Source organism: Sebastes fasciatus, chromosome 14, assembly GCF_043250625.1.
Source record: "Sebastes fasciatus isolate fSebFas1 chromosome 14, fSebFas1.pri, whole genome shotgun sequence".
Taxonomy (NCBI): Eukaryota; Metazoa; Chordata; class Actinopteri; order Perciformes; family Sebastidae; genus Sebastes; species Sebastes fasciatus.
The window spans coordinates 10,630,571-10,658,129 of NC_133808.1; the positions used below are offsets into that span (position 1 = coordinate 10,630,571).

The following is a 27,559-nucleotide window of genomic DNA, read 5'->3' on the forward strand; positions in this document are numbered from 1 at the left end:
CAACTTTAATTGAATGCTAATGTTGCTCCGTGCCTGTTAGTATTCAACTCCTTACTATCAACTTAGAAGTTGAGGGTGAGATGTGAAAATGCTGCCCCGAAGTGGCCAAAAAAAAGTAATTTCACACTGTGCACAATGCTAGCTTTAAGTAATTAAAGAGGACCTATTATGCTTTTGTGCTTTTTGTTGTTTTGTGCATGTTGTTGTGCAAAGGTTTGCAAAGTTACAAAGCCCAAAGTCCAGGCCAAAGGAGTAACTCTCCCCCACACTGCTCCTGAACTGCCTGAAACGCCTTGCTTGAAGTCCCACCTTTTCTTCTGTAACGTAGTGATGTCACCAGGTAACATTTGCATAATACCTGATAGCGGATAGTTTGGCACGCCCTCAAAACAAAGCTAGCTAGAGCAGAGTCCGAAGAGTTTGGTTCGGTTGACCAATCACAGCACAGGGGGCCAGTTGACCAATCAGCGCAGACTGGGATTTTCGGGAGGAGGGGAGGAGCATTAACAGAGCGTTTCAGACAGAGGGTGAGACGGTGAAAAGAGGACCTGCAGCACAGCCGGTATGAGAAAAATAATGCGTTTTTTGAACATTAAAATATTTAAACATGTTCTAGCAGAAACCCAAAATACAAGTATACACCTGTCCTCTTTAAACAGCAAAAAACAGAAGTGATGCATTATTATAAAAGTTTCAGTAATTAAAATTAGAACAAAATGGACTTTTATTGTGCATTGGTTTACCCACAAGCTACAGTAGTTCTGGATTAAAGTGGCCAGGATTAAAGTATTTAGGATAATTGTTAAATTAAAACATTACAAAATAATGTACAAATGTTCTAATCCCCATCGTCTCTGCATGTTTCTGCAAAGACCCTTTTCACCTCCATCATTCCTGCTGTTAAACCGTCATCACTTCAGTATATCACAAGCATCTTGTATTATATCAACAGGGCATTATGCTTCGCACAATCTTTTGTAAATCAATCTACCTTTCTTCGGGCCCCCTCTCATGCCAACCTGGTCCGAGACCTTTTCTCTGCTGCCTTGTTGACATTAAAGAAGCACTGCGCGGAGACATTTCCATTCAAGAAACTTGTTGACATAGTTATCAGACATCAAAGAGCCTTGTGTCATTTTGAAAAGGCCTTATGAGAGTAATGGAGATGTTAAAGGGCGTGTTGGCCCCACACATCACAAAGGGATGAGAGGATATGAACACGCTTTGACTGAAAGACTGAAAGGAGAGAGAGCATGATAAAAAAAAAAAATACATTCTCTAGAGAGAGAGAGAGGGGGAAGCGCTCGGCTCCATTTCCGCCTAAGAAGCGCAGAGTTAAAAGGTGGACCCTGTACAAATGAAACTCAATTTCACGCCACATTATCCCTCCCTGTTCTCTTTCCTGGCTTTCATTTTCATTAAGACCAGAGACAATCATAAATTAATAATTACTGCCGAATGTCTAAGCGCAGGCCGCAGTCCTAGCCCTCCCTTCGCCTCTGTGGTCTTCCATGTTCACGCTTGCAAAATGTTAATTTAGGTAATGTGGCCTGGCCCTTGTCAGATAAAACTGTTTTGTAGTTTCACTAATACATAATGGTCTATCTGATTAGGTGACATTAGTCCTATCTTTCAGACGATCAGCCTGCACCTTCCTAATGTCTCTCCGCAGACTCAGGGCACCACTCAGTTATCAAGAGACATGCAATATTACTGCTTTCACTAAATGGCCATCTCCTGGTCGTGACAATGAGCGAGGAATTAACTCAGTTGAGGTTAAAAACGCAGTTGACACTATGCCGAAGTATAAATACAACTTAATTTCTCCCTTGTGTAACTTTGTTTTATCCTTTAAATGTAAAAAAAAAAAAAAAAACTGTCAGCAGGATGTTTCTTCAGCTGGTTAAGGAAGCGCAAAACAACAATGTGCAATGTGATGTTAGGCAAACCAACAGTGAAATAAGAGGCAGGATGATGCAGAATAATCACGTCTGGATGATGTCTTCATGAGCACATCTCCACGTCAAGCCAAGTAAATAAAGCACACGGCTCACACGGCTTTGAATGTACAATCAGCACTGCGCTTTCCACACCACAGAGAAGTGAAATGCAACAACACAGCTATAATGCACATTTGGTATTTAAAGTCTTCGTGCCTCATGGTCATATTTGTACTGAATTGAATTTATTACAAAATGTGCAGTGATATGAAACATGTAGCTGCAGGGCCTCTTCTCTCAGATGCCGGTGCAGAGGGGAGGGGAAAAAAAGGCATCAGATAGAGAAATAAACAGAATATCTGAGTAATAGCTGCGAACAGCCCCACGTCTCACGAGCTCATTGGAGGCGAGCGGAGTGAATCTCTCACTGCAGCAAAAAAAAAAAAGAGGCAGCGATTGAGTCATTAAATGGATAAAGTGGACGTAATGTCAGAGTTTCTTTCACTCCAGAGTGAGCTTAAGTTTCGAGGGGAGCTGCGACAGCCAGCGTGAGGCTGAACTCACACGAGAAGCACGGTTCCATGATTGATTGCCCATTGTGTGTCATATTGTTCTTTCAAGGTTGATTGAAACTTTAACCTCATTTTTAATAAAAAAAGAAGAAAAGCTTGAAATATTTTTCAGGCCTTGAATTTTTACAATGCAGCATTGAATTATGCAGCAATCAGTCAATTATTCATCTCTGTGGCTGCGTTACGGCCATGCTTTAAAAAGCATGCAAAATGGGAATGGGCCAAGCATGCTGTGTCAACACATTTCACTCAGAATTGCTTACTAGAGAAATTTGTCTCTCAATGTCGATTTCGTGTTTTCTTATGTGTTCCGAGAGCCGTACCTGTTACAGTTGTTCTGAAATGATCCCTGTGGATAACCACTGTGTCTCGAGAGCAAAACAAATAATGTCACTCAAGAACAGTCGGCACCGATTATAATTAAAAAACGTGCACAAAGAAAAATGCCATAAAAACTGACAATGTCACATTTACAAAACAGAACAATCTTGACAAATTAACAGAACAGCTTCGTAATGTAACGACTCCCTCTGAGCTTCTATAAAGTGAACACTATAGTGATGCATGACCTTACAGCATGTACATCTGCTTAAAGGACTGCTGTTTGTTTTATGGTGATATATTGTGAATTAGTGTCATACACTTCGAAGTACACATGAAATAATTTATTTACAGTGAGCTTGGTCACACCCTCATTTACATAGCTTATATAGGATTAGCCTACGCTTTAAAAAAACACGCATGCAAGTCAAAGGGTACACACACACACACTCTCGCATCCACACTCAGTGAAAAGGAAAGATTACACAAGATATTCTCATCATTTACATTTTTTTAAGTGAAGAACAATATGCTCATTTATGTTTCTACAGTATACTTGCAATGTTTTTTTTTTAAGGGTGTAAATAATACATAGAAATTAGTTAGAAAGGTCTCAAAAAAGAATATGCCAAAAACACAACGGAGCTGTCCCCAACACTTGCTTACATTTGTATCAGATCATCTTGAACTGTTATGTTTGGTTGTCTTCTGTATCTGGAATGTTCAATCAGTGTGCAACTTCTACCGCAAAAAACACTTGGCGTTGTCAGCAGGACTGCGACAGAGACGTGTGTTTGGGCAACATAGTTAACTCACATATAGTTTATCATCAACATGTTAACTTTATTTGAATTTGAAGTACAATGAAGAGATGATTCGAGAAGCTATATAAGTTATCAGTGACAACAGACCTATAGACACTCCATTGAGAACAAAAAGAACAAACACATTGTGAACATGGGACACTCCTCCTTCTCCTCTGATTGTAACACATAAGGTCTAAACTGTTTTGCAATTAAAGGACTGACATCAGCTTATGTCTAGAGAATATACACAGGTGTTTCAGCACCAAAATCCAAAAGTCTTTAGGGGAAGTAACAGGAAAAATTATAACTTATGTTTTTTTTTTCTTCTCATCAGGATATTATGAAACACTCTAAACAAGAAAAGAAAAGTGTGTCTGTGTTACGTTCAGCAGGGATTTGAGCAATGTAATTAAATGGCGTTCAGTCTCGAAAAGTTGTGTCATGACTGATTGTTTCCCAAGCTGAAATGTGATCATAATTAGTCTGGATATTTTTTTTTTTAAAAAAGCATTGAGAGGTGCTGATTTTTGAGTGTGTCTCATGACAAAAAATGTACAGTAAATTCCAAGAAATATTACCTCTGTTACAAAGATTACAGTACTATTGACAGCAAAAGTCTTCATTTTGAAAGTGAAATGTTTGATAATTATGTTTTCAAAATCATCTGGGCTTGAGTGAGTCAACCCTAGTATTTGTTCAGCACAATATAGGATTTATTAAATATCATAATTCCAGGACAAACATTTACATGCCTGCATGCTTTCTCACCAAAAATGGCAGCTATAGGAAAGAATGATGGCTCAGAAATAGAACAAAACAAAACTGTAGGTTTATATAAATGGTGGTATTGTTTGCCTAATAGCTCTACTGCATACACAATACCTCTTAACGTTATATACACATACCTCATCAATCCGCTGGGGTTCGATAGAGTGAGTTTTCCTATCATTATCATCAGATCTTGTATATACAACAATGGTAAAAAGGAAACTTGATTGTATTGTCATCTAATTTAGAAAACATGAAAATCAAACATCAGTCTTCTCTTTTTGATGAACACATGGATAGATTCACATTTCTTTTTTTTTTTTCTTCCTCGCAAGGTTCATCTCCACGTGTCGTTTTTCAGCTTCTCAAAATTCAATTTGAAATACAAAACGAAACTTCAGTCGAATTTCTTTTTCGAAGCTTTCTCGCTGGCTGAGATACAGTATAAAAATCTTCAGTGCTGTGAATTTTACGGGTTATTACCAACAGTGTACCATGGGTACATTTTTTACTGTGCTCAATATGTTTATCCTTCACGCTGGCCAACCCGCTAAGTCAAAACCTGCTCTATCACACTATTTAACGTTGGCCTCTGTGAGAAAAAGACTTCTTTATTCTACATTCAGACTCAACCTCCTCCAGCATTTGGGTGAACACAGCATTTCCATTGAACTTCTACAAGCAGCTTGACTTCTTTCCTCTACTAAATCAGCCTGGATAAGGGCTCTTGAGAATCTTCATGGGTTTTCTTTTCTTTTTTTTCTCTTCTTTTTTTTCTGAATTTTTTATTTCCTCCAGCTCCTCACGGCCTTATCAGTACATCACTGTGGTTTTCAGGAACAGTCTTCCATCTGCAACAGAGGACACACAGGAGCCAAGGATTAGCCACCAGCTAACATCCTGCTGACGCAAATGCACTATTCAGGATGTGATTGTTGATGAAACGTAACTTCAAAATGTTGCCCTCTAGTCTTTCACTTTCAGCAGTGTTACTATGGATCTAGAAGCCGATTTAAGCATAAGATTAAGTTAGCAGCCGTGACGAATACGATTAAATATCAGTCATTTACTTCACTTGCACTTCAATTATGTATGATGGTAGAAAGAAAATACTAACCAAAATAGTTGTACCGTTGCTTTTAAGATCATATACAGTCAGGATGTACAAATATAATTACACTGTTACATGCATATTTTATCACCAACAAAGCAGCCACTGTAAAAGCAGCTATGATAACCACACTCCAGGCATCAGAATTGTATGCCACATGTGCTTAAGACATCTCTACTGATACGCTTGTTTGAACATAATACTGCACTCATGATGTAAAGCGCTCTCTCTAAGTGACATTTCCTGCATGGAAATAGTGTTTATTGAAAACGGCAGACATTCCTCCGCCGCGTTATCTCCAGACACCTCCAACCTAACGAGCTTTGTCCATTTCCCAGCGAACACACTCTTGTCTGAGTGTTCGCCTGAGCGAGCAGTGCTGCTCCGACGCTGAGCTGGTAAAAGCATCTGTTAGGCACAGCTCAGGAGCATGTTTGACGTTTATTACCTTCACATTTCCTCTGCCGGAGAACGCCACAGTAATGCCTTTAAGAAGCGCACCTCTCTATGGCAGCGCCGCCTAAATAATTCAATGTTAAAGAGAGACGCGCACAAAGACATTTAGCAGCGCAAGTTGTCGGACATGACACAAGCCCTGCGCAGGACATCAGAGACGACGGTTGACTCCTATTCTACAGAGATGTGAGGAATACACCTGGTTACAATGTCTGGAAGTGCATTTACTTCTGCTGGGAGTCACACTTTGAGCATCAGGTTATTTTCTATAATTTAAAAGATACTTCTTTCTTATTTTACCACTACGAATTTAAACATCTGTACTCATTATGTTATTAATATTTGATCAATTAGTCTGGTTCTACCTATTTGTAGGGATGCACCGATCCGACTTTTCAGTCCCGATACTGATAGCGATACCTGGGCTTTCGAGTACCGATCCGATACCAGTGTTTAATTAATAAGCTGTATGCCTCACTGTGTGAAAGTGACTGGGATCATTCTTTTATGTGTAAGGCAACAACAGGCTTGATTTAAACATTGCTTTCCTGATTTTGTAAAACAAAATGTAACAAATAAATACATAAATATAAATTTTAGGGGCTGTCCCGAATACCATTTTTTGGGCTTCGAAGCTTCGGTAAGAACTACTGTACACACACGCACCTCTACATATAACAAACAGTGATATCCGTCTACAATAACTAATGTTTAATATGAGTAATGAATAATGTTGTGGGATTATTCCTTATTTCATGTGCTATTTTGGGATTTAGACATTATTATTACATATTTATATATATATAAAAAAACAAAAAATTGCATTTGAATACTGATTTGGAGGTCGATTACCATGGCAATGGTCGAAGCTTCGAAGCATTCGGGTCACCCCTAATACATTTACTGAATTGTTATTTATTATTAAAATAATAAATCGTACACCAGCAACTTGGTAATAAAATCTTAAAAATTAATAAGTGTAAACCATTTAAATGCAGCAACAAATTGGTCAAAATTTAGGGCAGGAATTCAAATTTCAGCATATAATGTATATTGTTTATAATCATATAATTGATTTGAATAGATCTGCCCCATTGTCATCGATATCCGATCCAGCTATTTGAGTCTGTATCGGATATCCGGTATTGATGCATCCCTACCTATTAGCCTTGTGTTTTATGTATTGTCGTGCATGGAGAGCGGAGACAACAAAGGCTTGTTGTGTGTGTGTGTGTGTGTGTGTACAGTATGTGTGTGTTGGGGAGGAGGGGGATGGGAGGGGGGGGGGGGGGGGGGGGGGGGGGTGTACAAACACACAGGCTAATTACCCAGCACTGCCGTAGGTCTCAAAGGCATTGCACTATGGCTGCCTCTATTCAAGCAACAACCACCGAGTTCTGTGTAAAAGTCATTACAGCATGAATGCAGCGCTATGAAGAACAGACAGCCAAGGAGGGGGCCGGAGAGTGCTAAGAAGAGTGTGGGCCGGGACGCACACACATGCACGCCTTTCACAACAAGAGCAGACGAAACATCACACGCTCACCTCGCAGTCTGTCTACCTGCCTGCCCAGCTTCACAGTTGGAGCAGTTTGTAGGGGTGTTAATGAAAACGAAGAGGATTATTTTATGGATTTGACATTTAATGCGCCGTTGAGAGGAGCGGTTGGACATCGCGGCGTTTTACTTAAATTATCATGAAAGACGGGGGAACGAGCGAGGAGGTCTGATAAGCGGATCTCACTGATTCAAATCCATTTTCAAATCAAGGCGCAACATTAGTGCAAATGTTGAAACATCTGCTTTACACACACGCGAGTAGAAAAATCTGTGACGTCTTGACACGTTGTTTTATGAAAGAGCCGTCTCATTAAAATATGTTAAAACTTTAGTATTTTTATATTCAAATCAAGATGAAAAGTTCATTAAAGAGAATAAATATTTCATTAGATGCTAAATAAAACAAAGGGAATTTTTGGCTTCTCTCAGCACAAAATTCCTTTGAAAGATTAATTAATACATGTAAATTATGCAAATTATGCCCATGCAAATATTTTATGAAGACAATTAAGGGATCCATTAATTACAGTCTTTTTTGCTTCAGTGACATTCATTCATTTAATTTTAATTTCACTTTAACTGTTTTGATGTTTAATCTTGCAACAAAGAACTTTATCTCTGCGCACAGGGTCGTGTAAACTTGCCGAACACATGACGAGTGGGGAAGGCGGCAGGGAACCAGGGAAGATACTGGGGGAAGATATTCGCATGTGCACCGTTGCCAGGCAGTACTGGCGAGGTACAGTCCCAGTAGCTTGCCTGCCTGTGAAAAGAGCCACGTTCCCTCTTGGACCCGATTCAAAACACTGTAAAAGCAATTAATAAACACAGACTGTGTTAATATCGCAGAATTAGAGAAGTGTGACAAAAGACAAATAGAAATAATTAGTTCTCTAAAATTATGCCCTCATTATTTTTTTTCCCTCTCCCTCTCTCTCTCCCTCTCTCTCTCTTTCTCTCTCTCCATTCGCCTCCCTGAGTTTGGAGTTGAGAATATACCCACACATTTCTCTCGGCTTTCATGCGAGTGATAGGCTTGTTTTTTCCCCTTCTGCTTGTGTAATTTATCAACATCATTTTTTGCCATTTGAGGTTAATTATACAGCGAGGCTTGCGGAGTAGAGCAGAGGAGACATGGGTGGCAGACAAATGCTTCTCTAATTGAACAAAAAAACACAAAATGCAGCCTGTTATTCAGCTTCCTCCTTCATCCCACTCTTCAAGGCAATGATCGGAGTGATTGAGAGACCGTAATAAATGATACGGCCGCATCGTGCTGTTCCTAACGGGGAGTAGAGTAAAAACAAACATTTAAATGAAAAAAAAATCTGCTTCATTTCAACCAAGACTGTACATGTAAGCAGTCTGCTGTCACTAGAAGTGTGAAGCTTTAACACGTTTGATACAATTACAAAAGGGGCCAGCTCTTCATACAAGTGTAAAGAAATTATAGTGGCTAAATTATACAAATTTGGTATGAAATAGGGGGCTATAATTAACGCTGAATCTGGAAGTTATCTTTGTATTTAAATGGTGACATATGGTTTTCCTTTTTTTGGACATCAAACTGCTTCAGATCCCTGCAGTGACTGAATGACATTTAATTAAGGAGGAGTCATCATTTCTCTCAGTACGTTTTTCTTTCTTTTTTTGCCCTTTCACAAAACATCAGTTCAAGTAGACTAATCGCACATTAAAGAGTTAAAGAGACCCAACTTATTCTCGCATACAAAGACGAATATTTTCCACTTTTCACAGCAAATTACACGGAGCGTTTTCTCGGATAAATTGGGACCCCTCCCACTGATAAGGGCGGTTTTTCTGAGCAGACGCAGCTGAGGCGTATTAAAGGGAGATGTTGGAGTAATAATGAGGATATTCAACCTCTGCAAGGTGTCTTGTATCTGGGTAAACACAGATAGCAGACAGTCTACAGAGGTTATCGCCGGAGCGCCCTTCCCCAAACACATACTGCACCCCCAAGGCTAACAAACAAACAAACCATTAAAAATGTACAAGGCTTATTCATAAAATGGATTGATTTGCCCCGTTTATTACTATCAAAGGGGGGATTCCACTGCTTTTTGTGGTTTTATGACTCATTAATGCTTCCTGAGCTGTAAACAAACCACTTCTTTAGCTCGTTCTCTGCTGCATTCTAGCTCGGCTGTTTCACTATTTTACCTACTGTATAGCCTAACAAAAGGTCTGTTTCCCGAAAAACACCGCAGCCACTAAAAGTCAAGTAAAAGAACAATATTATTCCTACAGAAAACCAATGATCTTGACCTAGTGCTGCGGCCCAGATGGTGAGCTGTATGCCTGAACAGCAGGCACAGTAACACTAATGTTCATAAAGTGAAGCAGTGTGTGTGTGTGTGAGGGAGAGCGAGAGAGAGGAAGCGAGGGGGGGATGTAGGGGAGGGAGGCAGAGAGAAAGAGAGCAAGAGTGAGAGCCAGAGAAAGAGAGAGAGATTTATTGTCTCATCTGAGCCCCTGTACCTTGTATTGTCCTTTCAGCATCTGTTCTTCCACTGCTGCGGTCACTCTCCATCTCAGGGGTCAGAGAGTCTGAGAGAAGAGAGGGATCACCGCCGTTAAACATCCCTGACATCCACCTATCACAATGCCACTTTCACAGCATCGTTCATTCAAAACAAGAGGCTGAGCCTTCAGGCTATATCTCCGCCGCGTAGAGCTGAATGTGTGTGTTGGATGAATTGTGCTTCTCTGTGAGTATTATTACTGGGGGAAAAAAAGATTTAACACTTTGGAATAATTATCCATTAAAGTGTGACCCTGCATTCAAACGTTTGCTGATGTAAAAGCACAGATGTGTCAAAGGTAAAATTGCACTCGTGCTAAATATTAATTGTCATATTTTTGACTTTGTAACTGGTCTTATAACTCCGTACTGTACACTGCTGGTGGCCACCAATGAACTGGTTTTTATGTATTAAAAAAAAGATCTGACGTATTAAAATGAAATTTTCGGACACACTGGCTGGTTTAAACTCTGGTAGTAAATCACATTTTATGAGCGCATCGTGTTTTGTATGCAAAACCTAAACTCTGCAACCCGACTAGATCAAAGTAATGAACAATAAGGTTCAGGTTAGTTACTTTACAGCTTAACCAATAACTGAAATGTCCTGTAAATGTGCACTTCGTGATTAATATGCAAACTATTTTAATAATATATTAATTATGTAGTCATTTTTCACTCTCTAGTTTTATATCATTGTAAACTAGGGCTGTCAAAGTTAACGCGTTAACAAAAATTTAACCACAAATTTCTTTAACGCATTAACGCAACTTGCAATTTTTAGGTTGTAGCAGGCTCAGTTTTAAAGCTATTCATACTAGCTTGTCCGGAGGGAGGCTAAATAACACTCCAAAGTTACACTAAATTTTGGCGAGAAAAAAAACTGGCATGGCCATTTTCAAAGGGGTCCCTTGACCTCTGACCTCAAGATATGTGAATGAAAATGGGTTCTATGGGTACCCACGAGTCTCCCCTTTACAGACATGCCCACTTTATGATAATCACATGCAGTTTGGGGCAAGTCATAGTCAAGTCAGCACACTGACACACTGACAGCTGTTGTTGCCTATTGGGCTTGAGTTTGCCATGTTATGATTTAAGCATATTTGTTATGCTAAATGCAGTACCTGTGAGGGTTTCTGGACAAAATGTGGTATTGTTTTGTGTTGTTAATTGATTTCCAATAATAAATATATACATATGTTTGCATAAAGCAAGCATATTTGCCCACTCATGTTGATAAGAGTATCAAATACTTGACAAATCTCCCTTTAAGGTACATTTTGAACAGATAAAAAAGTGCGATTAATTTGTGATTATTCGCGATTAGTGTTTAGCTTTGAGGAACTTTTTTTTTTACTATTATTAGAAATTGCAAGACAAGATAACATAATCGACAGATTAATATAGGGTTGCATAGGGTGCAGAATTTAATAAGACGTTATGAGGATGGAAAGCAAACTGAAAAGTTTCACTTTAGATAAGATCCAGTATTCACATTTTGAACAAAACAGAATTACGTATGTGATACTAGTAATTATTTTATTACTATTGTTATAAAATAATTGTGTTTTTAAGGATAGTCATCTGTGATTTCACAACATTTGCTTCAAGTAACTTTTAAACTCCTGAAAAATCACACATTGAATCGACACATTTGCACTGAATGTCTGAAAGTGTTGGAAGTGAAATGCACAGTTTAGAGTGTCTCACGGTGGAGCAGCTGACCGTTGAGTGAACGCATGCTGTCGGAGGGCGAGGGCTGCTTCAGGGTCTGCTCAACCTGCTCTCTCCTCTTGGATTCGTACTCCAGAGCTTCTTGGAGTTTCCTCTTGGCCTTCTTCTCCTTCTTCAGACGCTTCTGAACGATTGCTGAGACGGGGGGAAAGACCACAGCGATGATAAATGAGCTATGGGGCAAATTAGACTGAAAATCTGATTATTATAGCTACTGCATTCGAGCAGGAAAAGATAATAACCTCAATTTTAAAATTTAGCACACTATAATAGAAAAAGGGGAAATCAATTAAACCTAAATATTTTATAATATATGAAGATCTTCCTTAATAAAAGACAATACTGACTAGCGACTTAACAAACTGCTAGGGGGAATTAAAGCAAATTGAAAAATGTATTGGGATATTTTTCATGAATTTCTCTCATTAAACATAAACGACACAGTTAGCATATGAAGCTGATGCATTTAACATGAGACGGAGAGTGAATTTCTCTAAGTTAATGTGTGTATTACCAATTATGTCGACTGACTGAGAGCGGGAAAAAAGCGGCGCTAAGCAGATCGCTTTGTGTGTGTGTGTGTGTAACCGAAGGAACGCAGCCGCGCATGTCAGCGTTGCAATAAGACACATTAAACATACATGCAGGACTGTGTATGTACATTCAGGAGCTATCACGTCTACATGAGCGCATGGCCTGTGAAGTCGGCGAGAATACACACGTTTACGCATGCCCACACACACACACACACAAACACACACACACATGGCTGACGGGGAGGATTCAGTGCCAGGTAGTCGTCAGGCAGTACCTCTGTTCTTCTGCTCCATGGCGAGCTGCTTCTCCAGAGTCTCCCTGAGCTCCCTCTCTCTGAACAGCTCCATCTTCAGCTCCGTCTTCTCCAGCTGCACCTGCTTCTCCTGAGCCCGCGCGTTGTCAATAGCCACTTTGAGCAGGCCCTGCAAACACACACGCACACATATACGGTATATATTTATATGTACACGTAGAGGATATACAGAAGAAAAAAACAGGCAGAGCGGGGAGCAGGGAAAACGAGAGTGATGTGGGCTATTTAAGAGCTTCAAGATGAAGTGACAGCAAACCACACTGAAAGTGTGTCACAGCAGTTCTTTGTACTGCCCACAGTGGTGAAGCAGAACACAGGGCCAAAAACTGACTGCCGCTACATGATTCCTTTCAGGCGTATTACCACCTTTTATCTGTGAGAGGGTGTCATTATCTCGTAGCTGCTCCACAAGCTCCCACAAGATCTAGTAACATGAACACACTGTAGATCCACCAGAGGCTTTTGTAATATTCTTTTTAAAAAATAATGACTAATGATAGCTGATGTGAGAGCGCTGGGAATGTCTGACCCCTTTTGGTCAAAGCTGTGAAATACAAGTGTGGATAGATGTTACACTTTAACCCTAAGAGCCCCACATCGACCGGTTTTTGTCTTTTTTTTAAGGGGTACAGGGGATCTTTAGGGGGAGATAGCAGGTCAACAGTAGATGTCACATAGAAGTGGCGTACGTCGTCTGAAAGCTGGGAACCTGAAGATTAATTTGAGATGCAGCTCAGTGTGTCAAGTTGTCATACATCAGAAATTAACATGAATTAATTAATTAAAAATAAATTGTGAAAGTGTTAAAAAGCTTAATGATATAAGTTTGTGATGGTCATTCTCATGCTCTATTATGTCTCATAAGTTGTTGCAGTAATTTTTGGGTTGATACCATTTGTTACACAGATTTCGTGATGAATATAAACATTTTTTACCATTTGAGAATTGATAAAAATGGTCAATAATCCCTCCGCAATACCCCATTAAGACACCAAGACCTCCAGGAACACCATAGAAAAAGCCATGCTGTGATTTGGGATCAAAAACGTTTGACATTTGGAGATTTCTGCAAGAATTGTATTTTTCGGCGATTGGATTGGGAGCACTTCTGTTCTGGAAACTGCTCAGAACACCCCTTATTGTCAATCTACCTAGGAAAGCGCTCCATCCTCTGAATGCTCTAGGTCTTTAGTTTGTGGTTGTAAAGTTTCATGAGGCTGTGATTATCCTAGAGGTCTCCACAGGTCATTTTATACAGTGAGGTCAAGTTTAAAAAAATGGTCTCACTACCATGAAATGGCATCATCATACATGAATACAATTGGTATCATTTGATCTGCAAGAGTCTCAGCTTTCCAGTCATACCCACAACTGCATTGTTTCCCCCCCAAACTGTACGTGATTATCATAAAGTGGGCATGCCTGTAAAGAGGAGACTTGTGGGTACCCATAGAGCCCACTTTCACATATCTTGAGGTCAGAGGTCAAGGGACCCCTTTGAAAATTGCCATGCCAGTTTTTCCCTCGCCAAAATTTAGCCTAACTTTGGAGCGTTATTTAGCCTCCTTCCCCACAAGCTAGGATGACACGGCTGGTACCAATGGATTCTAGTCTTCTAGTTTCATATGGTACAGGTATCAATCACTCCAGCTTTAAGACTGAGACTAATGATCCCGCGGGTCTCAGATGATCTGAACCGAACCGGAGAGAAGATCGCTTGATTGAGAGGGCTGAAGGAGAAAAATGCAAAGAGGAAGAAGGAAACGCCGTTCATCCTCGCCACGATAAAGGTTAAGATGGAGCTCACCTCTTGGTCAAAGCTCCAGTCTGCTAAGTAGAGGGTAAAAGGTTTACAGGCAAGCTCAGCACTCTATAGACTGACTCTTTATATCTTTATGTTTCTTTCTCTCCCTCCTTCAACTACACAGCTGACAATAGTTACTGGATTGGAATTGATATAGAGAATTAGTCTCCGTAGCACATTTTCAAGCTCCTCACACAGCACAGCAGGAATGAATAATATGAATGACAAGTATCTCATCATGTATCAATTACATTACTGCCATTCCAAATATACTCCTGACAGTCCTGAATTGAAAGATACTGCGTTCTTGCGTGGAAGCGGTACAGTACCGCGCCCGCCATTCTCACATCACAATTATTCCCCATCCACACGCAATTATATCAAATGCACTGGGCTATAGCTTGCTAATTGTTGATTCTTCTGACCCCAATTTATTCTAAGTTGCTTTATCTTAATTTTCTGCTTGGTTTCATTTTGTTGATTTGTATATAAATATTCGACGTGCGGATCATTATCAAAGATGACTTAGTGGAGTGTTGGGAGCTTGCGACGGGGGTTTACTTGTGGCTTTCTAATTACCGCGCCGAGCCAAAGGAGAAGCAGGACTCTGATGCCAACGGTACAAGTGCAATGAGAAGGGCAGCAGTGTGCACACATCATTACACTCAGACAGAAGGCAAATACATTCATCTTTCTGACTGGGGGTGTTTGAGTTGAAGCCTAAATGGCACTCTGAGTAGACAGGTATTGTTAAGGTATGCAGATTTACAGTTGAGTGTGTCCGTAGTCCTGATGTTCATTTTGTACTTTGGAAGGAGGACGTGGATGATGTCCACCTTTTAGATTAAAGATGAGCTCTTGTAGAGAGTCTCCATCATGACAAAGACTTTTACCAAGTAAATTTAGCATGGAAAGCTTTAAATTGTGTAAAAACATCTGCTTAGTTTTCTTATTTATTTATTAATTTAAGATTTAGTCCTCAAGCCTTGACGACAAAATAGATTGTCAGCGTATATCAAAATGACCCATATCAACGTTTTTGGCTCTGCCACACCTATAGTGATGGTGTGGTTAGTTGAGTTAACTGATACTACTTGGTTAAGTTTGACAAATAAAAGAAATTTTGAATCAAGATTGTCTTTCTAGCTTTTTTTCCGGAGTTTTTCAAACTAATCTCACAGTCTTTATCAGCGGATGGGGTTTGCTCACTTGTCAAGGACAACAGCTGCTGAACGCTTTATAAAAAGCTATAGTGGACCTTGAGTTAACGGAAAACTTCACACTTAAAATGACCACATGTATATCAATTAGGTATCAGCTAACAATTATTTTCATTGTTTGGTCTATAAAATGTCCAAAAATTGTGGAAATACTCAAAGATATTCAGTTTACTGTCAGAGAGGAGTAAAGAAACCAGAAAATATTCACATTTAAAAAGCTGGAATCAGAGAATTTTGATTTGTTTTTCTTTAAAAAATGACTTTAACCGATTGATTGATTATTCAAATAGTCGCATATTTATTTAATAGTTGGCAACTATTTGATTAATCAATTAATCGTTGCAGCTCTAATATTAATTTCTCACCACGTTATCTTGAATTCTTGAAGAAAACTCTGTTTTTCTCACATGCCTCCACTGTGAGCGGAGAATCCAAAAATGGCCCAAAACAGAGTAAATCCTTCACGAATTGAAGTAAATGGAGGCTAGGTTTAACAACAGCAAAACTATATCAAAACATCTGTTTATAAACGCTCACACAACTCGTGCAGTATAATCCAAGTCTGAAACAATCAAGTCGTACGCTCACTACTTCCAAAACAAATGCATTTTCACCTAAATCTTTGTATTTAAAACACTTCCATCACTACTGTCTCACGCTTGCGTGCTGGGAGTTCATGCAACAAAGTGCAAAGAAAGTTTGTTCAAGAATTCAAGGTAACACGCGGTGAGTAACCGATATGGTCATTTTGTGGGTGAAGTATTCCTTTAGGACATCAAAGCTCAAGAATGGGTAATGTTTGGATTAAATATTGCAGTGATAGTCACATTAATACTAAGTTTGTCATTAAAGAAAAGTCTGTTGGTAGGAGATGTTAGAAGTCAAATACTCTGTATGCGCAGTTATGTAACCTGACCACAACACTCCTACTTAACGTTAAGAAAGTTTCCCTACTTCCTGCTGCTTGTAATCACGTTATGAGCAGTTTGAACAAAAATCCAGCGCTGTCATTTTTTCTGGAGAAGACAGTCTCGAGCTTAAAGGGACTATTTGTAACTTTCAGAAATGCTTCTTAACAGCGACACCTGTGGCCGTGAAATCAACGAAAGTCAGCGTCGGGCTCGCGCTTGCTCGCTCTAAATATACCTGAACGAGCATCGCTCAAAACAGTGAGGCGACACACGTCAGCTAAAACCACAATATCACTCTATATTTCAGCTGCTTGGCAGTAATGTTAGCTGACCAGACGAAGGTCTCTCCATGAACATGATTTAGATCTGGTCCTAGTGTTGGCTTTTCCTGCCTAAGTGCAGGCTGAAGCAGCGGGGCTCTGCAGCATGTCTCCTCTGCTCTCTCCGCCCGCAGCCGGAGAGAGCAGAGGAGACACCGGCACCCGGTCGGTAACGAGAGGGTAACATAACTCTCTGAAGAACTCCGTCACTTCACAAGACACGGGAAAGCTCTGTTGGTCTGGGGGAACTGCAGAATTTATTTCTGCACAAACGTCCCCTGTGCATTCACTAGATATTCTCAGAGCTAAACTCTTCTGCAGTGTGTAGTGAGCGCGCGTTCACGTCTAGAAGTGGAGCGAGACAGCGAGGACGCGCGCGCATTCTGAGTGAAGGAGAGCATGCAGCGGAGACGAGGCTCCAGCCACACGCGAGCGCGCATATGCAAACGCGCATGTGTGACGACCCGCTACATTTATGCGCTTACAAAATTACAAATAGTCCCTTTAAGTATATCGGCAAAGCATCTACGAATGGAATTTAATAATTCCACGTTGGCGCCCTCAAGTGGTAATTAAAACCCTCTGCCAGACACACAGCACCGGGACTGTGTTTTGTTCTATGGCAAACACTTGGCATCAAAATCATTTCAAACATCACATGAACATTTTTGCTTGAAACAATGGATGTTTGTGATTTTTTTCCAGGCTTCTTTGAGACTGACAAGACATACAGTAGGCCTGGCTACATGAGGTTAAAGGTACAGTGCAGAGATTACTGTATAAACCATCAGATGCCAAACTTTACCGCTCCTAAAGTTGTGTCAGCATGCGTTGACTCTGTCTTGTTATGAGGGCACAACTCCGTCAGTGGACAATACCTGTATGTTGGTGAGGAGAGTCTCTATTGACGACAGGCCGTCTGGGAAGAGGAATGGTGAGGGGAAGCCAGGAGGAAGACCCTGTCCGGCAAAAGACAACCTCTCGTAGCTGTCTCTTGCTGTTGGGGTGCACATGGAGTTGTCCTCTGCGAAGAAACACGATAACACTGAAAATTGATTAATCATTCATAGAGTTCTATTTGTGAAACCTGAAAACTAACTAAGTGGTAGAATATGTGAGTAGTTTTTTGGCGATTGCTGACACATATTGACCCTGACTTGAATTGACCAGTAGCAGCGAACTGGGTCGATATTGATCTCCAGCAGCTCCTCTCAGAAATATAGTGGACTGACTGGTCCCCTTGGAGACTCCTTTTGTATTGCTTCTTCTCAAGGCCTGAGTGTGGGGTTAAACAATATCTACCGGGACATAAATCCAGCTTCCCCCCATTTAAGAGATGTCATGTGGACTCCAAAATCAGAAGCAGGCCCGCAGTTCGACCCCAGAGGCTCGGGCTTCCTTTGTGCACGCACGCACGGGTGCCTGTCAAAACCTAAGATGACATCATCCTCCATTCATCACCGGCGGAGGGGTAGGGCCCTGCCATCTGCCGTCCAGCCTCTCCGCCGGGCCTCAGAGGAGGAAAGAGGAGCAGGAGAGGGAGGGAGTGAAAGCGGGAGGCAGACCGGCAGACACAGATACAGCCTGGTCAAACTAAAACAGTATGTCAGACACTGCCGTTTGTTGCCCCATCAGATTCGACACATGTTTTTTGTCCAGTGAGCTTTTATCAAGCCAACGGTTTTGTAAGTGCTACCATCTTGCAGAGTGAGCCGGTTTATTAAACGCATCCCGGCTAAAAAGGTCTCCACAGGAAGTCTGCACCATCAGCTGTTTAATTGTTAATTTAATGAAAAAAGTTTTTATTTGTAATGTGGAACCCTGGCTGTGTCGTGCACAGCACCTCTCTGCTCTCATCCAGTATTCATATCTGTTTATGTGGCAGGCTGAATCTTGTACAAACAGCGAGTGGAGCCGAACAGCCCTGCCTCTCCCTCCCATCAATATTCACCAACGCCAGCCAAGTGCTGGGAACAGCTGGTCTTACATTAATTAGTTTAAAGTATTTATTTCACCCATCCTCAGAGCAGATTGAGCAAAAACATTGGAGATTATTTCAAGCATCTGCAAATGCCCTGGAAACATCTCCGCGCCAAAAGTCGAGTGTTAGGATTCACAGTTTAGGTTTGTAATTTGAAGAACGTTTTTTTTTTTTCCCTTTTTCTCCGAGAGGGGAAGACGGTGAAATATGCACCGCTGGTCCGTGGAGAGAGTAAACAACCTTTCTCCTTTTTTCAGATGGAGTTCACTCCTGTTGATTAATTAGAATGGATGGTTGCCTAATGGATTAAAATTTGTTTATAATTTGACTTCATAAAAATAATGAATTGCCTACTTTTAAGAAGCCACTCCTGTGGTAATTTGTTTTGTTTGGTGCAGTCCTGTCTGCATTTTGAGGTGGGCGTCTGGGTGGAAATATAAAAATCCACTCTCCTTATACACTGGCACAACATGAAAGTCCCATTTTATCTCAATAAAATGGCTAATCAAAGATCAAAAGCATTACAGTTGGCTCCAGCTCAGGTTGATATAGACGTATTGCATGCATTATATGCATGCATCACCCACCTCCAATAAAATCACCATAACAACTAGAGACGTTAGTAGACCTCGGGGAAAGGTCTGCTGTTGTAGCTTTGTAATTGATTTGTACTGTAGGCACTTTGTCCCTTATTTAGTGTTGGCATTAATCATAAATCATTGCTTTAACAAACTCCGGCTTCCCACTCAGCAGGCCTCCCCTGCAACACAATGTTGGATCACACGGAATATTTGATGGCTTTGTTGCAGGGGAAACAACCTGTCATGCTCTGGGAAAAGCAAACAGCGTGTTTTGTTCGACAGACTCCAACTACAGTACAGCACCCCTTGTCAGATAACATTTCCACCAGGAGCTACGCATAAACACAGGCATTTAAAAAAAAAAAAAAAAAAAAAAAAAGGAAATGGGAAGCTAATAAGTGACTAATTTAATCAATATAATCAAAACCGGCTTAATGAAACTCAAATGTAAATTCCTGCGGAACACGATCTAGATCTGTGGTTTCTGTGTTTCTAATGTTATTGCAGCCCAACCCCCCCCCTCCACCCCTCCTTTTCCCTGTGCCTGGCTGCAAATGCTGGCATGTGTTTGCATGTTTATTTCTCACCATTGCTCCAGAATCATTGACTTCAACTTAATTACAGCGACAGGCGTTGGAGTGATGGGGGCCGGTGGAATGGAGTGCTCTGTTTCCAGGTGATATTTCTCCACTAGCAAGGCTGCCAACAGCAGCTGTGACAGCCTCTTGTGCTTACCGTACGGTAAAGGTACAGTTAAGGCCCCCGACTATGAAATACTGTGTGGAAAAACACTCGCGGGTCACCCCTGTCACAAATAACATTTCATGCACAACTGTTTCGGCGGATAATAGGAGCCACAAATAAAAATGGGACGCTGTAAATACAATGCATTCTGAATGAAATGCCATAATTTAAAACAACGCCCCCCCTCCCCTCCTCTCTCCGTCCTCCTCCTCCACCCTGCTCTCAATAGCTGCAGAGGGAGTCCTTGACAGTGTGCTAGCAATGATGAATCACCTATCCAGTTAATTTTCTCACTCCTCATGTGTTGTGCTGCTAAAACAGGGGCCCAGGAATTGACTTGACAAACTATGAATGTAAAAAATATCACTTGGAGGGATCTGGGCTTATCTCCAATTTACATGTTATTAGATTTGTGTTGCAAGCGGCACTTGGACCTAGCAAAGCCGAGGCAAAAAAAGATGGGGCACATGATAAGCAGAGATAAAACATGTCTAAAACCCACTTGAAAGCCTTTGAAATATTTGATGGAAAGTCGCAGGGAGCGGAGAGAAGCAAGGGGAAACTGGCCTGATTTAAAATGTGACAGACACACATTGCAATCTGTGGTAAATCTAGAAGAAACCTTGGGAAATTTAGCTGCAATCTCTGGATAAATAGCTGTAATTGACCTTGGGAGTTGAAAATGTGCCATATGTTTCTGGTTCCTGTGTTTGAAACTGGGTCCCTCAGGACATTTGAGCTGAGTCCTCACACGAAGGCAGCGCGAGCGAGCGAGAGGAAGATACAGAAAGACACACACAAAGAGAGAGAAAGAGGACGAGAAGGATGCCAGGAATGAGAGATAGATGGTTGAGGACAGAAGATGGATGGATGGATAGATAGGTGAGGCACAGGCTGAGGAAGAGGAGGCTGGGATAGAATGGGTGTGCAGAGAATGAAAGACTGACAGAGAGGAAGAGAGATAGGAGGGAGAGCGGGGGGGGAGAGAAGAGAGAGGGAAAGCAGAGGTACATTTGGCTGGCCAGTCAGTGTGATATATTGACAGGTGAAGCCTTTGTCCTTGCAAACCTGTGTTCCTCCCAGCAGGAGAACTGAATGCTAAACCCGGAGGTTGTCAGCACCGCCAACACAAAGCAAGGCACTGCTTTTCACTGCACAATTACATTTGATTTGACCTGCCAGGGCTGCGGAGAAACCAGCCTCCTTCAAATGGAGTAGTTATGACCTCTCGGACAGCCATTAGCAGCCAACACAGCATTATTCCACCTGCACTTAAAGCGCTGGATTTGGAAAATCTTGTCAAGGGAAATATCTGTCTTCTGGTACGAATGCAGTGATGCAGAGCTGGGCAAAAAAAAAAAGTAGTTGCATGCAATTTGAGCACTTTAAAAAAACATGAGCCCAGCTTATCTTGCAAACGATGTCTGCACTCTGAAGGGTCTTTCAGGCAAAATAAATTCAGCTTTAGCTGTATGACAGTTTTAAACAAGAGCTCTTATAGTATGTCATATGCTTATTTGAATAAATGTAGATATTATTTTATGTTTCTTGTTGTTTAGATTGTAAACTCTGCACACTTGTAAAAGCAGGTTTCCAAGTGTTAAAGGTGCTAAATGCGAGATTGGGAGCGTTTCTATTGCTTACGCGCGGCTCTCAACATGGCGACGACTGAGCTGGCGGCTTGCAGCTAACGGTGCTAACAGTTAAGGGGGAACCGGAGGGTGGATGCTACGCTTCCGCGATGACACCGTCGGTCGGGACGGCGTTATCAGCTGTAACGGCCATATGAGAGCAGTGCAGAGCGGCGGCCGGGAGCTAGCTGGTGGGGCACGCTCACATGCGCTGAAAGCACTTATGTCCGGCCAGGATAAGTGAACAAAGCAAGGAGAAGCTCCGATTACAACACACACAGAGGGAGCGCAGCCGATTAGACTGTTTTCAGGCTATTAAATAAGGCATTATAAGTCGTTATAAGCACCATAGATATGGGTCAATAGGGGCCTACTACACCCAATGGTAGGTTTTATCATCTATTCAAATGGTAGATCACCAAAAAAAGGTACAAAAGAAGATGACAGCGACCTCTAGCGACCGCAGTAATCATGACAGGAGCAGAAGTGGAAGTCAGTCATAAAACACAGGGTTTTTACCCACCCTGTGTGAAACCAACAATGTGTAGTTGTCTTTGTGTTTCATTTTCACTTTAGAAACATAGTTATTTTAAGCCAAAACATAATGCCTAAACCTATATAAGTTGTAGTTGTGTTGCCTAAACCTAAAGAAGTTACAGTTTTGTTGCCTAAACTTTAAGAAGTTGTAGTTTTGGTGACTAAACCTAAAGAAGCCTTTTTGTTTGTGTTCAAAACGTAACGTTTTATTCAGTTATACAACGTGTTAGAACGCGTTGCTTTTAAGTTTCACTTTCACAACGAAGTGGGCGCAGTAGGCCCCTAACGACCTACATCTACAAGGCTTATAGCTACCAATAACGCTTATTTAATGGCCTGATAAAAGTCAAAATTGGGTGGGGAGAGCAACTTTATTCTCTGCTCAGGTAGACATTACTCCTATATATCTTTCCGTAGCAAATAGTTGTTTGCTGCTATATTAACACTCTGGATATCGTATAAAGCAAGTGAGTAAGAACCTGCAGGACATACTGTAGTGGGAGAACGTGTGTGATGAATCCATACGAGACAAATTCCTTTAGAATGACTATCACTTGCATATGTTGTGCATGTGTGTCTGAGTGTGTAATGTCCTATATACACTGCGAAGAAAGAGAAAACACACATGCACGCTGCAAACAAAAAAACCTTCAAACACACACTCATTACACACATGCACAGCACACACACTAATGTGCCCTCATCACATTTAAGCTAATTTCCTTTTCATCACGGAGAGAGGAAAATGAGTGTTTGCCCCATCCCTGCTGGGGGACAAAGTCAAGAGCCCCGGTCGGTTTGGGCTAGATTAACAGGTAACATTTGGCTCCCACTCTCTTATCACAGCATGAAAATCAAACCGCGTGTTTTCCTCTATCGCTCTCTCTCTTCTCCCCCCCCTCCCTAATGTTCCCTTCACTTAGAGATGAAATCGCTTGCTGCACAAACCCATTTGGAGAGAGGAGAGAAGGTGAGCGGGATAATCAGGCTGGCCACTGGGCCGTGTTTCCTAAATGCTCTCCAAAACATTACTGTGCACAGGCATAAAATTAGCACCGGGACCTTAAAATGTTGACATTTAGCATGACTTTTTGGAGAGTGACACCCTCATATTTTCTTGTAGGATATCATTAAATTTCAACTGCCCTATGGCTGTGCTTTTCCATTAATAACCAATTCAGTGTGTCACTTCTCCCTCTCGCGCTCCCTCTCTCTCTTGCCACCTTTTTAAAGTAATGAGTCCATTGCTTTGCCTTAATAAATTGAATCGTATTCTCAAGGCCACATGAAGATAGAGCCACAGATGGACAGGCTGCACGGAGGAAATAACCATAAATCCTTTACTGTCAGAGAAGGCGGTCTGAGGTGACAAAAGAAGACAATCGTGATGCTCAATTGGGATCACGGCGAGATCACAAAAGACACAGTTAAAGGTTGATTCTCTCTGTTAAAACCGTCTTTTCCTGGCGCGGATAAAGAATATTTCTTTTATTGCTTTCATTGCTGAGAAAACACCCGCTAATGATTAAAATTTAAGGATCTAATCATGCATGGAGATTAGAATACATGACGTATGATTATCCATAATAGTCTGCAATGGACATTATGTATAGCAGAGAGAATTATGAACTACAAAAATGTGCTTTTGGAGCATAGATTACAATATTACGGCGCAAACAATTAAAATCGATTTCGTCATTTGTTTAAATGGAAAAAGAGGATACAGAAAAAAACAGCAAGAGAGAGAGAGAGAAATGGAAACAGAGCGAGCAAGAGGCAAGGGAGCAGAATCCGTGTTGACTTCCATTCAGGAGGAAGATATCTTGTCTTTTTATGCGGCCCATGTCATATTTATTGCATAAAGGTCAGAGTGTTCATTTGTTCAAAGTCAGCGTTTTCCCTCTCTCCTCTCCTCCATGTAATAAATGCAGGGGCTATGTCATTATCGGACCTCTGAGGATTACAGGCTTGGCTGACTGTGATGACTGCATAAAAGCATACAGGACTTTTGTTTCTGCCAGCGCGCACCTTCAAATGAGCTCTTAAAGCGAGACAGTAGTGGAGACAAAATGGCATTTTGTAGAGCAGTTAGAATGGTCGAAACAGAACGGGGGCCGATGTGATTAAAGGTTAGGGATCGCAGCGCTAAAATCCATGTTTTTTAGTTTTTAGCCAAACCAGGAAGGCTCAGGCTGAGGGGGCGGGGGGGGGAAGGAGGAAGCAAAAAATAAACTTGTGGCTCAGAAAAGAAAATGACAGCCCGGCAGACTCGAATAGATTTCTGTAATTCACCTATTGACTGTGAGCCCGAACTGTCAAGAAGATAATACTCGGAGAAGGACATTATAGTGAGGCACTTTGAAGGTGTTTAGATTGTCTTTGCATATTGACCTCCGCTGACCGGGTCCGTTTATTGACAGAAGAATCCCAGAGATTAAATTGGCCTCAGCTATTGATTGGGTATTTTGCCTGAATCATTCCCATTTCAGAAGGGGATCATTTGTACTGTATACCCCCACTAATCTCTCTGACCCACTAATCATCAAGCCATTTATTTCTCACTCTTTGTTTAGTCCTCCTTTGTTTAGCATTTATTAATTCATTAGAGCAACTTCTCATGCAGCTTAACTTAGACAGTGACTGGGGAGTCCTGTTTCCACCCGATAGCAATGCGCGTTCCAGTGAAATATGCCACCGAATATGCACCCAACATCACAATACACATGCCAATTACATATTGATAATTAAGCATTCAAACAAACAAACAGAGAGGAAATCCCCCCGTAATCACCAGGTTTTAATGGAACAAGTATTAGCTTGGTGTGCTTGGCCAGATAGCCTGCTGCTAGATCAGAGCGTCGCTGGGTTTGGTGGTGGTGGCGGTGGTGGGGGGCGACGGGGAGACACATTGGTGTCATTGCCTGGCATTGCAATCCTACAGGGAGAGGCTACGCCATTCTGTTGCTGCCGAACAAGCGTCGGCGACGGCTGGCGCTAATCCAGACTGGATATACTGAGCTGCTTTTTAAATGAAGATGAAGGAACAAAAGAGGAAATGGGAAATGTAAACTTTAAAAGGCCCGGCTTAGGAGCACTTGCTCTATGGCTGCCTGGTGTGGAAGCACAAAAAAAAAGAAAAAAAAAAGGATGCAAATCCATTAGTAGTCCCGGTTTCACAGTTATAAAAATACTTAAGGGGTTTTAATAGGAGCGACGTGTTAAACGTGTGGAAATCTGTTTTGATAACATTATTCATAACACTGGCTTTGCGCTGCGTGAATTAATAACACTTCATTTGCAGACGGAAGAAAGCTGGCATGGTATTTCCAGTTAAAGAGATTAATTTTTAAACACCTAATTGACAGGCTGGGGTTAGGCAGGATAAGCAACAGACTATAAGGCTGCAGCTGCAAAGTCAAGGTGACTGGAATACTCAGAGAAAGGCTTTCAAAAAGCAGAATAGAGAGCGAGAGAGGGAGGGAGTGAAGAGAATTAGTCCTCAAGCACTTCTCCCTCCGCCCCCTATTCTTCCTCTCTTTATTAGGAATGATTTACTTTCTCAGTGAAAGGATATAAAAGCTCAAGTATAGCGGCGTAATTATCGCAGAGTGAAAATTTAAAGGTTTGACTCACAATGTCCTCAAGTCAGCGAGCAGACTGCCAGACGATAAGAGTGACTGTGTTCAACACTCGGCATCCAATTGGTTGTGTTTTATGGGCTTTGCCAAGGAAGAGCACACAAACAGCACTCGGCTCTTGCAAGTCTGTAAACATGATGGACTGTGGCAAACTACTAGGGCTGGTGTTTACCTTGGCAGAGCCTGGCCCTGGCATGTCGGCAGCATCACTTAATTACTGTTTGCATGTAAATATTAAATTATACAAACAACCACCGCGGAATGTCTCCAAAAAGTACAGAAATACATATTCAGGGTCAACCTTATCTGTCCGCAACAGTTGCCACCGCTAAGATGCGAATTTGTTTTGAATCGCAAATTTTCTCCGCATTGTACATAATCTTCATAATTGTTTAATGCTGTTGTCCAAGGGCATTCGGGTAAATATGTTGCCGTAATCTGCATAATAGCAGATGCTCAGATATGTAAAACGCACCTTGTGTTCTCAGAGAAGGAAGACGAACAAAAAAAAAGGGAAAAAAAGAAGGTTATTGTTCAAAACAGTTTTATCAGGGATAAGGACTGTGATCATTAATGTCTCCAGTCGAGACCGAGACATGATTGCTTTGATTGCAGACCTGTTTTTCCTGACAGTCCACACAGCAGCATATATAAGCAGAGCACTGGTGCCTACTGTGCATCTCTGGTATGGCTGAGTAAAGCACTTGTTCATTTGCAGTGAAGGGTAACATGAAACAGGCCTCAGCCTTCTGATGGACAGGGAGATTTCACCTTCGCCAGTGAATGATAATGCATTATTAAATTTGCCTCTCTGCTCACTAGATACACTTAGCTGACCACAGCATATTTATCTCCCCATCCGAGGCTCACGTCTTGGCAGGAGAAAGCATTCTGTCACTTTTGAGGCATTTCAAAGATTAAAAAGAACCTCTCTCTTTTCAACGTCCCTAAAAGCATCCCCCCCTTTTTTCAGTGAAATGTGATTAGCAGGAGATGGTGTCACGCAATGGAACATTCATGAGGGGGAGAACAAATATCCAAATGAACTCCCGTGTCCTCGAGGAATAGCCCCTCTCTGCACCATCAGCAATCTCTCTCACATGGGCCGGGTGGAAATTTGATTGATCCTCTATTGAATTATTTTTTTGCACTCTTTCATTTCAACAGGACGCACTGACAAGTTGTTTGATCATAAAGCATTATTGTCTGCCAAGTCACATTTCAGGGTTGTGATGGCTAATGATCTTGCCTCTTGACTTAGGAAAAGTCAGGTAGTCAGCATGTGTTTGAAGCTCGCAACGCCAAGGACATCGGGGAGGACTGAACAAAACACCGCGCATTAAAGTCAGAAAGATGAAGAGAAGGAGCTTACACCGACTGAACGTATCGAACTTTTTTAATGATACAGTGCGGGAGATACCATCAATGTCAAGTGAAATATTTACGCCCCGCAAAAAAAAAAAGAGCGCGCAACTGATGCTAAAACTTTTGTCTGACCCAAAAGTCCCCTAACTTCCTTTTTATCA

General features: G+C 41.4%; 1 protein-coding gene across 4 annotated transcripts in view; it reads right to left on the reverse strand.

Moving 5' to 3' along the window:
* Nucleotides 1-3,162: 3,162 nt before the first annotated feature.
* Nucleotides 3,163-27,559, reverse strand: part of dachd (dachshund d) — a 140,227-nt gene continuing 115,830 nt past the window's right edge. For 2 of the 4 annotated variants that reach the window (XM_074658688.1, XM_074658689.1), the window contains 5 exons: nucleotides 17,800-17,945; nucleotides 12,628-12,775; nucleotides 11,808-11,951; nucleotides 10,037-10,105; nucleotides 3,163-5,258 (listed from right to left, as the gene is read on the reverse strand). In XM_074658688.1, the coding sequence (XP_074514789.1) occupies nucleotides 5,221-5,258; nucleotides 10,037-10,105; nucleotides 11,808-11,951; nucleotides 12,628-12,775; nucleotides 17,800-17,945 (545 nt within the window). In that variant the 3' untranslated portion in view covers nucleotides 3,163-5,220. Of the gene's footprint in view, nucleotides 5,259-10,036; nucleotides 10,106-11,792; nucleotides 11,952-12,627; nucleotides 12,776-17,799; nucleotides 17,967-27,559 lie in introns of all 4 variants that reach the window. The other 2 variants (XM_074658687.1, XM_074658686.1) reach the window with 2 other exon arrangements.